Source organism: Salvelinus namaycush, chromosome 27 (assembly GCF_016432855.1).
Source record: "Salvelinus namaycush isolate Seneca chromosome 27, SaNama_1.0, whole genome shotgun sequence".
NCBI classification, from domain to species: Eukaryota; Metazoa; Chordata; class Actinopteri; order Salmoniformes; family Salmonidae; genus Salvelinus; species Salvelinus namaycush.
In genome coordinates, this window is record NC_052333.1 from 11,762,199 (window position 1) to 11,772,889 (window position 10,691).

Consider the following 10,691-nt stretch of genomic DNA (forward strand, 5'->3'; position numbering starts at 1 on the left):
TCAGATCAGCTGTCTCATTAGGGACATTAGTCAGATCAACTGGCTCATTATGGACGTTAGTCAGATCAGATTAGCTGTCTCATTAGGGACGTTAGTCAGATTAGCTGTCTCATTAGGGACATTAGTCAGATCAACTGGCTCATTATGGACATTAGTAAGATCAGTTGTCTCATTAGGGACGTTAGTCAGATCAGATTAGCTGTCTCATTAGGGACGTTAGTCAGATCAACTGGCTCATTAGGGACGTAAATCAGATCAACTGGCTCATTATGGACGTTAGTCAGATCAGATTAGCTGTCTCATTAGGGACGTTAGTCAGATCAACTGGCTCATTAGGGACGTTAGTCAGATCAACTGGCTCATTATGGACGTTAGTAAGATCAGCTGTCTCATTAGGGACGTTAGTCAGATCAACTGGCTCATTATGGACGTTAGTCAGATCAGCTGTCTCATTAGGAACGTTAGTCAGATCAGATTAGCTGTCTCATTAGGAACGTTAGTCTGATCAGATTAGCTGTCTCATTAGGGACATTAGTCAGGTCTGATTAGCTGTCTCATTAGGAACGTTAGTCAGATCAGATTAGCTGTCTCATTAGGGACATTAGTCAGGTCTGATTAGCTGTCTCATTAGGGACGTTAGTCAGATCAGATTAGCTGTCTTATTAGGGACGTTAGTCAGATCAGATTAGCTGTCTCATTAGGGACGTTAGTCAGATTAGCTGTCTTATTAGGGACGTTAGTCAGATCAGATTAGCTGTCTCATTAGGGACGTTAGTCAGATTAGCTGTCTTATTAGGGACGTTAGTCAGATCAGCTGTCTCATTAGGGACGTTAGTCAGATCAGCTGTCTCATTAGTGACGTTAGTCAGATTAGCTGTTTTATTAGGGACGTTAGTCAGATCAACTGGCTCATTAGGAACGTTAGTCAGATCAGATTAGCTGTCTCATTAGGGACATTAGTCAGGTCTGATCAACTGGCTCATTAGGGACGTTAGTCAGATCAGATTAGCTGTCTCATTATGGACGTTAGTCAGATCACATCAGTTGTCTCATTAGTAGGGACGTTAGTCAGTTCAGCTGTCTCATTAGGGACGTTAGTCAGATCAACTGGCTCGTTAGGGACGTTAGTCAGATCAGCTGTCTCATTAGGGACGTTAGTCAGATCAGCTGTCTCATTAGGGACGTTAGTCAGATCAGCTGTCTCATTAGGGACGTTAGTCAGATCAGCTGTCTCATTAGGGACGTTAGTCAGATCAGCTGTCTCATTAGGGACGTTAGTCAGATCAGCTGTCTCATTAGGGACGTTAGTCAGATCAGCTGTCTCATTAGGGACGTTAGTCAGATCAACTGGCTCGTTAGGGACGTTAGTCAGATCAACTGGCTCGTTAGGGACGTTAGTCAGATCAACTGGCTCGTTAGGGACGTTAGTCAGATCAACTGGCTCGTTAGGGACGTTAGTCAGATCAACTGGCTCGTTAGGGACGTTAGTCAGATCAACTGGCTCGTTAGGGACGTTAGTCAGATCAACTGGCTCGTTAGGGACGTTAGTCAGATCAACTGGCTCGTTAGGGACGTTAGTCAGATCAACTGGCTCGTTAGGGACGTTAGTCAGATCAACTGGCTCGTTAGGGACGTTAGTCAGATCAACTGGCTCGTTAGGGACGTTAGTCAGATCAACTGGCTCGTTAGGGACGTTAGTCAGATCACATTGCTCGTTAGGGACGTTAGTCAGATCAGATTAGCCGTCTCATTAGGGACGTTAGTCAGATCAGATTAGCCGTCTCATTATGGACGTTAGTCAGATCAGATTAGCTGTCTCATTAGGGACGTTAGTCAGATCAGATCAACTGGCTCGTTAGGGACGTTAGTCAGATCAGATTAGCTGTCTCAGTAGGGACATTAGTCAGATCAGATTAGTTGTCTCATTAGGGACGTTAGTCAGATCAGATTAGCCGTCTCATTATGGACGTTAGTCAGATCAGATTAGCTGTCTCATTAGGGACGTTAGTCAGATCAACTGGCTCGTTAGGGACGTTAGTCAGATCAGATTAGCTGTCTCAGTAGGGACGTTAGTCAGATCAGATTAGCTGTCTCATTAGGGACGTTAGTCAGATCAACTGGCTCGTTAGGGACGTTAGTCAGATCAGATTAGCTGTCTCAGTAGGGACGTTAGTCAGATCAGATCAGCTGTCTCATTCGGGACGTTAGTCAGATTAGCTGTCTCATTAGGGACGTTAGTCAGATCTGCTGTCTCATTAGGGACGTTAGTCAGATCTGCTGTCTCATTAGGGACGTTAGTCAGATCAGCTGGCTCATTAGGGACGTTAGTCAGATCAGCTGTCTCATTAGGGACGTTTGTCAGATCAGATCAGCTGTCTCATTAGGGACGTTAGTCAGATCAGCTGTCTCATTAGGGACGTTAGTCAGATCAGCTGGCTCATTAGGGACGTTAGATCAGCTGTCTCATTAGGGACGTTAGTCAGATCAACTGGCTCATTAGGGACGTTAGTCAGATCAGCTGTCTCATTAGGGACGTTAGTCAGATCAGCTGTCTCATTAGGGACGTTAGTCAGATCAACTGTCTCATTAGGGACGTTAGTCAGATCAACTGGCTCGTTAGGGACGTTAGTCAGATCAGATTAGCTGTCTCATTATGGACGTTAGTCAGATCAACTGTCTCATTAGGGACGTTAGTCAGATCAGATTAGCTGTCTCATTAGGGACGTTAGTCAGATCAACTGGCTCATTAGGGACGTTAGTCAGATCAACTGGCTCATTATGGACGTTAGTAAGATCAGCTGTCTCATTAGGGACGTTAGTCAGATCAACTGGCTCATTATGGACGTTAGTCAGATCAGCTGTCTCATTAGGAACGTTAGTCAGATCAGATTAGCTGTCTCATTAGGAACGTTAGTCTGATCAGATTAGCTGTCTCATTAGGGACATTAGTCAGGTCTGATTAGCTGTCTCATTAGGAACGTTAGTCAGATCAGATTAGCTGTCTCATTAGGGACATTAGTCAGGTCTGATTAGCTGTCTCATTAGGGACGTTAGTCAGATCAGATTAGCTGTCTTATTAGGGACGTTAGTCAGATCAGATTAGCTGTCTCATTAGGGACGTTAGTCAGATTAGCTGTCTTATTAGGGACGTTAGTCAGATCAGATTAGCTGTCTCATTAGGGACGTTAGTCAGATTAGCTGTCTTATTAGGGACGTTAGTCAGATCAGCTGTCTCATTAGGGACATTAGTCAGATCAGCTGTCTCATTAGGGACGTTAGTCAGATCAGCTGTCTCATTAGTGACGTTAGTCAGATTAGCTGTTTTATTAGGGACGTTAGTCAGATCAACTGGCTCATTAGGAACGTTAGTCAGATCAGATTAGCTGTCTCATTAGGGACATTAGTCAGGTCTGATCAACTGGCTCATTAGGGACGTTAGTCAGATCAGATTAGCTGTCTCATTATGGACGTTAGTCAGATCACATCAGTTGTCTCATTAGTAGGGACGTTAGTCAGTTCAGCTGTCTCATTAGGGACGTTAGTCAGATCAACTGGCTCGTTAGGGACGTTAGTCAGATCAGCTGTCTCATTAGGGACGTTAGTCAGATCAGCTGTCTCATTAGGGACGTTAGTCAGATCAGCTGTCTCATTAGGGACGTTAGTCAGATCAGCTGTCTCATTAGGGACGTTAGTCAGATCAGCTGTCTCATTAGGGACGTTAGTCAGATCAGCTGTCTCATTAGGGACGTTAGTCAGATCAGCTGTCTCATTAGGGACGTTAGTCAGATCAACTGGCTCGTTAGGGACGTTAGTCAGATCAACTGGCTCGTTAGGGACGTTAGTCAGATCAACTGGCTCGTTAGGGACGTTAGTCAGATCAACTGGCTCGTTAGGGACGTTAGTCAGATCAACTGGCTCGTTAGGGACGTTAGTCAGATCAACTGGCTCGTTAGGGACGTTAGTCAGATCAACTGGCTCGTTAGGGACGTTAGTCAGATCAACTGGCTCGTTAGGGACGTTAGTCAGATCAACTGGCTCGTTAGGGACGTTAGTCAGATCAACTGGCTCGTTAGGGACGTTAGTCAGATCAACTGGCTCGTTAGGGACGTTAGTCAGATCAACTGGCTCGTTAGGGACGTTAGTCAGATCAACTGGCTCGTTAGGGACGTTAGTCAGATCACATTGCTCGTTAGGGACGTTAGTCAGATCAGATTAGCCGTCTCATTAGGGACGTTAGTCAGATCAGATTAGCCGTCTCATTATGGACGTTAGTCAGATCAGATTAGCTGTCTCATTAGGGACGTTAGTCAGATCAGATCAACTGGCTCGTTAGGGACGTTAGTCAGATCAGATTAGCTGTCTCAGTAGGGACATTAGTCAGATCAGATTAGTTGTCTCATTAGGGACGTTAGTCAGATCAGATTAGCCGTCTCATTATGGACGTTAGTCAGATCAGATTAGCTGTCTCATTAGGGACGTTAGTCAGATCTGCTGTCTCATTAGGGACGTTAGTCAGATCTGCTGTCTCATTAGGGACGTTAGTCAGATCAGCTGGCTCATTAGGGACGTTAGTCAGATCAGCTGTCTCATTAGGGACGTTTGTCAGATCAGATCAGCTGTCTCATTAGGGACGTTAGTCAGATCAGCTGTCTCATTAGGGACGTTAGTCAGATCAGCTGTCTCATTAGGGACGTTAGTCAGATCAGCTGGCTCATTAGGGACGTTAGTCAGATCAACTGGCTCATTAGGGACGTTAGTCAGATCAGCTGTCTCATTAGGGACGTTAGTCAGATCAGCTGTCTCATTAGGGACGTTAGTCAGATCAACTGTCTCATTAGGGACGTTAGTCAGATCAACTGGCTCGTTAGGGACGTTAGTCAGATCAGATTAGCTGTCTCATTATGGACGTTAGTCAGATCAACTGTCTCATTAGGGACGTTAGTCAGATCAGATTAGCTGTCTCAGTAGGGACGTTAGTCAGATCAGATTAGCTGTCTCATTAGGGACGTTAGTCAGATCAGATCAGTTGTCTCATTAGGGACGTTAGTCAGATCAGATTAGCTGTCTCATTAGGGACGTTAGTCAGATTAGCTGTCTCATTAGGGACGTTAGTCAGATTAGCTGTCTCATTAGGGACGTTAGTCAGATCTGCTGTCTCATTAGGGACGTTAGTCAGATCAGATCTGCTGTCTCATTAGGGACGTTAGTCAGATCAACTGGCTCATTAGGGACGTTAGTCAGATCAGCTGTCTCATTAGGGACGTTAGTCAGATCAGATTAGCTGTCTCATTAGGGACGTTAGTCAGATCAACTGGCTCATTAGGGACTTTAGTCAGATCAACTGGCTCATTATGGACGTTAGTCAGATCAGCTGTCTCATTAGGGACGTTAGTCAGATCAGATCAGCTGTCTCATTAGGGATGTTAGTCAGATCAGCTGTCTCATTAGAGACGTTAGTCAGATTAGCTGTCTCATTAGGGACGTTAGTCAGATTAGCTGTCTCATTAGGGACGTTAGTCAGATCAGATTAGCTGTCTCATTAGGGACGTTAGTCAGATCAGCTGTCTCATTAGGGACGTTAGTCAGATCAGCTGTCTCATTAGGGACGTTAGTCAGATTAGCTGTCTCATTAGGGACGTTAGACAGATTAGCTGTCTCATTAGGGACGTTAGTCAGATCAGCTGTCTCATTAGGGACGTTAGTCAGATCAGATTAGCTGTCTCATTAGGGACGTTAGTCAGATCAGCTGTCTCATTAGGGACATTAGTCAGATCAGCTGTCTCATTAGGGACGTTAGTCAGATTAGCTGTCTCATTAGGGACGTTAGTCAGATTAGCTGTCTCATTAGGGACGTTAGTCAGATTAGCTGTCTCATTAGGGACGTTAGTCAGATTAGCTGTCTCATTAGGGACGTTAGTCAGATTAGCTGTCTCATTAGGGACGTTAGTCAGATCAGCTGTCTCATTAGGGACGTTAGTCAGATCAGCTGTCTCATTAGGGACGTTAGTCAGATCAGCTGTCTCATTAGGGACGTTAGTCAGATCAGCTGTCTCATTAGGGACGTTAGTCAGATCAGCTGTCTCATTAGGGACGTTAGTCAGATCAGCTGTCTCATTAGGGACGTTAGATCAGATCTGCTGGTTTATTAGGGACGTTAGATCAGATCTGCTGGTTTATTAGGGACGTTAGATCAGATCTGCTGGATTTCTTTCTTTCCTTCTTTCTTTGGGACAATCATCACATTACATGTCTCAGTCACCAGACTCTCACCAGTCGTTCAACAATTAATCTTCCTTCTCCACCCTGAAGGGAGGGGCTCCAATGACCATGCAGGTGGGGGACCAGCAGGTCCAGATAGTACAGGCGTCGTCCCAGGGCCAGACCCAGACGGTGCAGTCAGGACAGACCATGCAGGTCATGCAGCAGATAATCACCAACTCCGCAGAGATCCAGCAGATACCAGTAAGAGAGACAGATATAGAGGAGGAAAGTCTCCTAGAATGACCTTACTGGAAAAATTATAATCATTTTAAAGCTCCATTTTCTAATGATATTTACACAACATTTTCTTCAGTTAAATATTGGAGATAAATCTCCTTATAGTTAGTGAACCTTATACTGTCCTCCATTTTGACGCTCTTCTCTAACTAGCTGTGATCATGATAACCTCTGCATTGTGTATCTATGACCTTCCCATCCTAAAGTGTCTCCCCCGTGTGGTGGCTGTGTGCAGGTGCAGCTGAACAATGGTCAGTTGCAGTACATTCGGCTGGCACAGCCTGTCTCTGGCACACAGGTGGTTCAGGGACAGATCCAGACGCTGGGTAACACTCAGCAGGTACAGGTACTGAACATGGACCTTTTTTAAATCAATAGTATCGCATCAGATGTATGTAGACACTTCACCTCTGTAATGTAGTGTCTGGTATGGTATCACTGTTAGTTTATGAAATAACGTTAAGGTAGTAACATATGATAACATTCAAAATATGATATGATTATTCATCTTAAAAATGTGTGTTTTAAATCTATTTCTATATTGTTCATTTCCTTCAGTTGCATTTTAATAGAGGTGTAGGTTTGAATAGTGGCTGTGTGAAGCACTGTGACTGACTGACTCCTCTCTCGCTCTCTGGTTTGTTCTCAGATTACACAGACAGAGCAAGGCCAGCAGCAATTCAACCAGTTTACTGACGGACAGGTAAGAGGAACATCTCAGTGACCTGTCGCTCACTCACTCACATCCTTTACTCTCCCTTTTTATTTTTCACTCTCTCTCTTCTCTTCTCTCTCTCTGTCTCCTTACAGCAGTTGTATCAGATTCAGCAGGTGATGCCGGCGGGACAGGACCTGAGCCAGCCCTTGTTCATCCAGTCCACCAATCAGACGGCCGATGGACAGGTCACCACACAGGTCAGCACAGACTGAGGCTCTGGAAGCATCCTCCTGACCCCCAGACCACCAAACCATTGACCACACCACCTGCTACCATCCATAAGGACAACACTGGCTCAAACGCCAAGGGACCTCCTAGGAGGCGTCCAAAATGGTCAAAAGTAGAGACCAATATAGGGTGCCATTTGGGATGTACCCTTACTCTCATTCAATACACTGGTCTATGACATGATACTTAAAAGGGACTGTCTGACAACAACAGTTCTTTATTCAGTATACTGGGTCAGATACCAAAGGGACTGTCTGACAACAACAGTTCTTTATTCAGTATACTGGGTCAGATACCAAAGGGACTGTCTGAAAACAACAGTTCTTTATTCAGTATACTGGGTCAGATACCAAAGGGACTGTCTGACAACAACAGTTCTTTATTCAGTATACTGGGTCAGATACCAAAGGGACTGTCTGACAACAACAGTTCTTTATTCAGTATACTGGGTCAGATACCAAAGGGACTGCTCTACAACTCCCTCTCATTCCCATTTCATATCGTCTCTCTCTGCCTCTGTTAGTTCCTCCAGGCACCCACTCTCACCTGATACGTTCCCCAAAAAAGCCTCACTTAGTGCGCATTCATGAGAGCTACACACAGGGTATCCGAACACTGAATCCTCCAGGACCCAACTCTCCTCCGTTTTAGTGACCAGCTGTTCATCCTCAATGTCTGTAAACCCTTTATGTACAAACCTCCTCTGTATATTCTCTGTCTCTCTGTGAAGTACACCGTATGGGTGGCTCTTGTGTTCTCTATGGGTGCGTCCCAAATGGCAACCTATTCCCTATACAATGCACTCATTTTGACCACGGTCCAAAGGGTTTTGGTCAAAAGTAGTGCTCTATATAGGGAATAGAATGCATTGGGATGCATCCTATGGAAGGCATGGCCCTTGTTTTGTCTACAAGCCAAGAGAACATGAATCCTTTGTAATGTTTTTAATGTGTAGACGTTTAAAATAATAAACTATAAAGCCATACTCTTACCTAACCCATTTAATTCACAATAAATCATTGTCAATTGTACGAAACCAGCCATGATAGGTCAATTAAGTTATGTTAGTTTCTCGCAGGTTTTTCACATTGACGAGACATTGCTATCGATGAAAGGGCTTCTAACTGAATGATTGAGTTTGAATTTTGTATGACCTGTGTGTGTGTGTGTGTGTGTGTGTGTGTGTGTGTGTGTGTGTGTGTGTGTGTGTGTGTGTGTGTGTGTGTGTGTGTGTGTGTGTGTGTGTGTGTGTGTGTCATTCAATATTGTGCAGTTACTGCAGTATACTTTCCCCATGGCCCAGTGATCCTATTCACCTCTTCAGTGCCCCCTCTCTATCTCTCCATTCATTTCCACTGATCACTCTATCATTGTTAGAGCAGGGAGGGGTTAGGCCTTTCTGTCTCTATGCAGTCTCTTCTTTCTCCCCTTCTCTCTTTTTCTCTCCCTTTACTTTTTTCTCTATCCAGAGAGGTTTGTGGTTCTCCTGCCCTGCTCTGAGGAAGCCTCCTGTATAAAACAACTCCACTGGAGGAAAGGCCCCTTTTATAAACTCTTTTTTTGAATACCTGTTGTAACTTGTCAATGTTAATTTGTTTGTATGACTACCCCTCTCCCTCCTCCCCTTTCTTATTTAGTTCAATTGTTATCATTGTTGTTCTTATTATTGTCGATTTGCATGTCCTTTAAACTGCCAGCATGATATGCAATAGATGGGTAGACATTCTATTTTGTGAGAAAATAAAATGCAAATAAAAAACATTACATGCTATCTTTTTTCAGCAGAAGTTTTTCTGCAGTTTTTCCCCAACAGTATTGTTGTGATGTGTGCATAAAAAAAGATTATGTAAGAGGATTTAAATCTATTCATAAACTATTGGTAACCACTGTGTAGTACAACAGGCACTGTTCTTTAGCAAAGCAATTTCGCATGCTGTATAGCCATTTTGGGTACTTCAGATAATTAGACACCTGTGATAATCTACGGATTTCTGTGCGGCCTTATCACATAGAATATATCAAATAATTAAATAAGATCATTTTAAAATAACAATAGAATAACAAAGCTTCAAAATATTATCCTAAATATAAACCATCAATGGAATGGAGCCAATGGAATGGCATCAAACACATGGAAACGATGTGTTTGATACCATTCCACTCATTCTGCTCCAGCCATTGCACATCTATTTGACTAAAGTCAATAATTGTAAGAGTTGCAGAGTTAATTGGAAATAATGCCATTGTTGATTTAGATAATACCAAAATGTATGAAAAAAATTTATCCACTAGAAACTCATGGGCGATATGGACACAGATTTAAAAAATGAATACTTTATTAATATATTTGACTAATGTTGCCATAGGTTACCTGTTTATTACCAAAATTACAGAAGATTCTGGTCATTTTGGTAGATTACCAGGAGTTTTGCAACCCTAAATGTATCTAAAAAAAGTAAGTACTCTATGGCCACACAGTAGGTATCTTAAGTATTCACCCCCTTGAATTTCTTCACATTTTTATTGTTACAAATTAAAATGGATTTGTCATTTTCTGTCAACTATCTATGAAAAATACACTAATGTCAAAATGAAAGATGTGTTTATTTATAAAAAATAAACGCTTATAAATACCTTGATTTAGATAAGTATTCACCCCTCTGAGTCAATACATGTTAGAAACACCTTTCGGCAGTGATTACAGCTGTGTCTCCTTGGATAAGTCTCTTATTTGCACATGATTCTTTTCAAAATTCTTTAAGCTCTGTTAAGGTGTTGGGGATGATGGCTAGACAAAAACATTTTCAAGTCTTGCCATAATGTTTCAAGCAGATTTAAGTCAAAATTGTAACTTGGCCTCTCACAAACATTCACTGTCTTCTTAGTTAACAGCTCCAGTGTAGATTTGGCCTTGTTGTAGGTTACTGTCCTGCTTAAAGGTGAATTCCTCTCCCAGTTCCTCTCCCTCTCCCATTTTACTGACTTACAGTTTACATAAGAAAATCAGGCAATTGAAATAAATTCATTAGGCCCTAATCTATGGATTTCACAAGACTGGGAATACAGTTATGCATCTGTTAATCACAGATAACTTAAAAAAACAAAAAAACAACTGGTGTGACCATGATTTGCCTCATGCATGAGGACACATCTCCTTCTCATAGAGTTGATCAGGCTGTTGATTGTGGCCTGTGGAATGTTGTTCCGCTCTTCAATGGCTGTGCGAAGTTGCTGGATTTTGTCAGGA

At 43.0% G+C, this 10,691-nt stretch overlaps 1 protein-coding gene across 11 annotated transcripts in view; it reads left to right on the plus strand.

Annotated features, from left to right (window-relative positions):
• Positions 1–9,215, plus strand: part of LOC120022066 (nuclear transcription factor Y subunit gamma-like) — a 57,105-nt gene extending 47,890 nt beyond the window's left edge. For 9 of the 11 annotated variants that reach the window (XM_038965860.1, XM_038965868.1, XM_038965861.1 and 6 more), the window contains 4 exons: positions 6,310–6,462; positions 6,734–6,844; positions 7,148–7,201; positions 7,309–9,215. In XM_038965860.1, the coding sequence (XP_038821788.1) occupies positions 6,310–6,462; positions 6,734–6,844; positions 7,148–7,201; positions 7,309–7,428 (438 nt within the window). In that variant the 3' untranslated portion in view covers positions 7,429–9,215. The remainder of the gene's footprint in view (positions 1–6,309; positions 6,463–6,733; positions 6,845–7,147; positions 7,202–7,308) is intronic. The other 2 variants (XM_038965866.1, XM_038965870.1) reach the window with 1 other exon arrangement.
• The last annotated feature ends 1,476 nt before the right edge of the window (positions 9,216–10,691 follow it).